Here is a 461-nt window from a genome sequence, read left to right as displayed (position 1 = left end):
TGTCGCCGGGGGACGGGGAAGAGGGTAGGCTCTCGGAGGTGCTGAAGACGCAAGAAGGGAGACGGACAAGGCCCCCGATGGCTGTCTCTGCAAAGCTGAGGCAGGAGAAGGAGCAGCAGGAGCCAAGAGTGGGATCGAGCCGTGTGGAGGCAGGGATGCAGCCGTGTGTGTGGCAGGAGAGCATCCAGGCTGGAGAGCAGAGTCAGGATGCGGCCAAGGGCAGAGGGGACCCACCAGGAGACCAGCACCCGCAGCTGGCCTCGGAGAGGAAGGTGGTGGTGAGGGGACGGCTCCAGGACAAAGAGGGACAAGGTGTGGGGACGCCTCGAGGGGAGCAGAGGAAGGAGGTGGGGGAGCCACAGCAGCAGGCATCGCTGGAGCTGGGGGGCTGCCGGATCCGCGAAGTGAAGATTCTGACCAGACAAGGAAGCCGCAGCACGGAGGAGAAGACAACCTCAGTG

The 461-nt window shown here is 64.6% G+C and overlaps 1 protein-coding gene across 1 annotated transcript in view; it reads left to right on the top strand.

The window, feature by feature from the left end:
• LAD1 (ladinin 1) overlaps positions 1–461 on the top strand; it is a 6,917-nt gene that overhangs the window by 1,563 nt on the left and 4,893 nt on the right. Inside the window, exon 2 of the mRNA XM_009702914.1 lies at positions 1–458. This exon is cut by the window's left edge and continues 18 nt beyond it. Coding sequence (XP_009701216.1) covers positions 1–458 — 458 coding nt within the window. The remainder of the gene's footprint in view (positions 459–461) is intronic.

Source organism: Cariama cristata, unplaced genomic scaffold, assembly GCF_000690535.1.
Source record: "Cariama cristata isolate BGI_N322 unplaced genomic scaffold, ASM69053v1 scaffold7116, whole genome shotgun sequence".
In the NCBI taxonomy this organism is placed as follows: Eukaryota; Metazoa; Chordata; class Aves; order Cariamiformes; family Cariamidae; genus Cariama; species Cariama cristata.
This window is presented reverse-complemented; position numbering and strand designations above follow the sequence as displayed.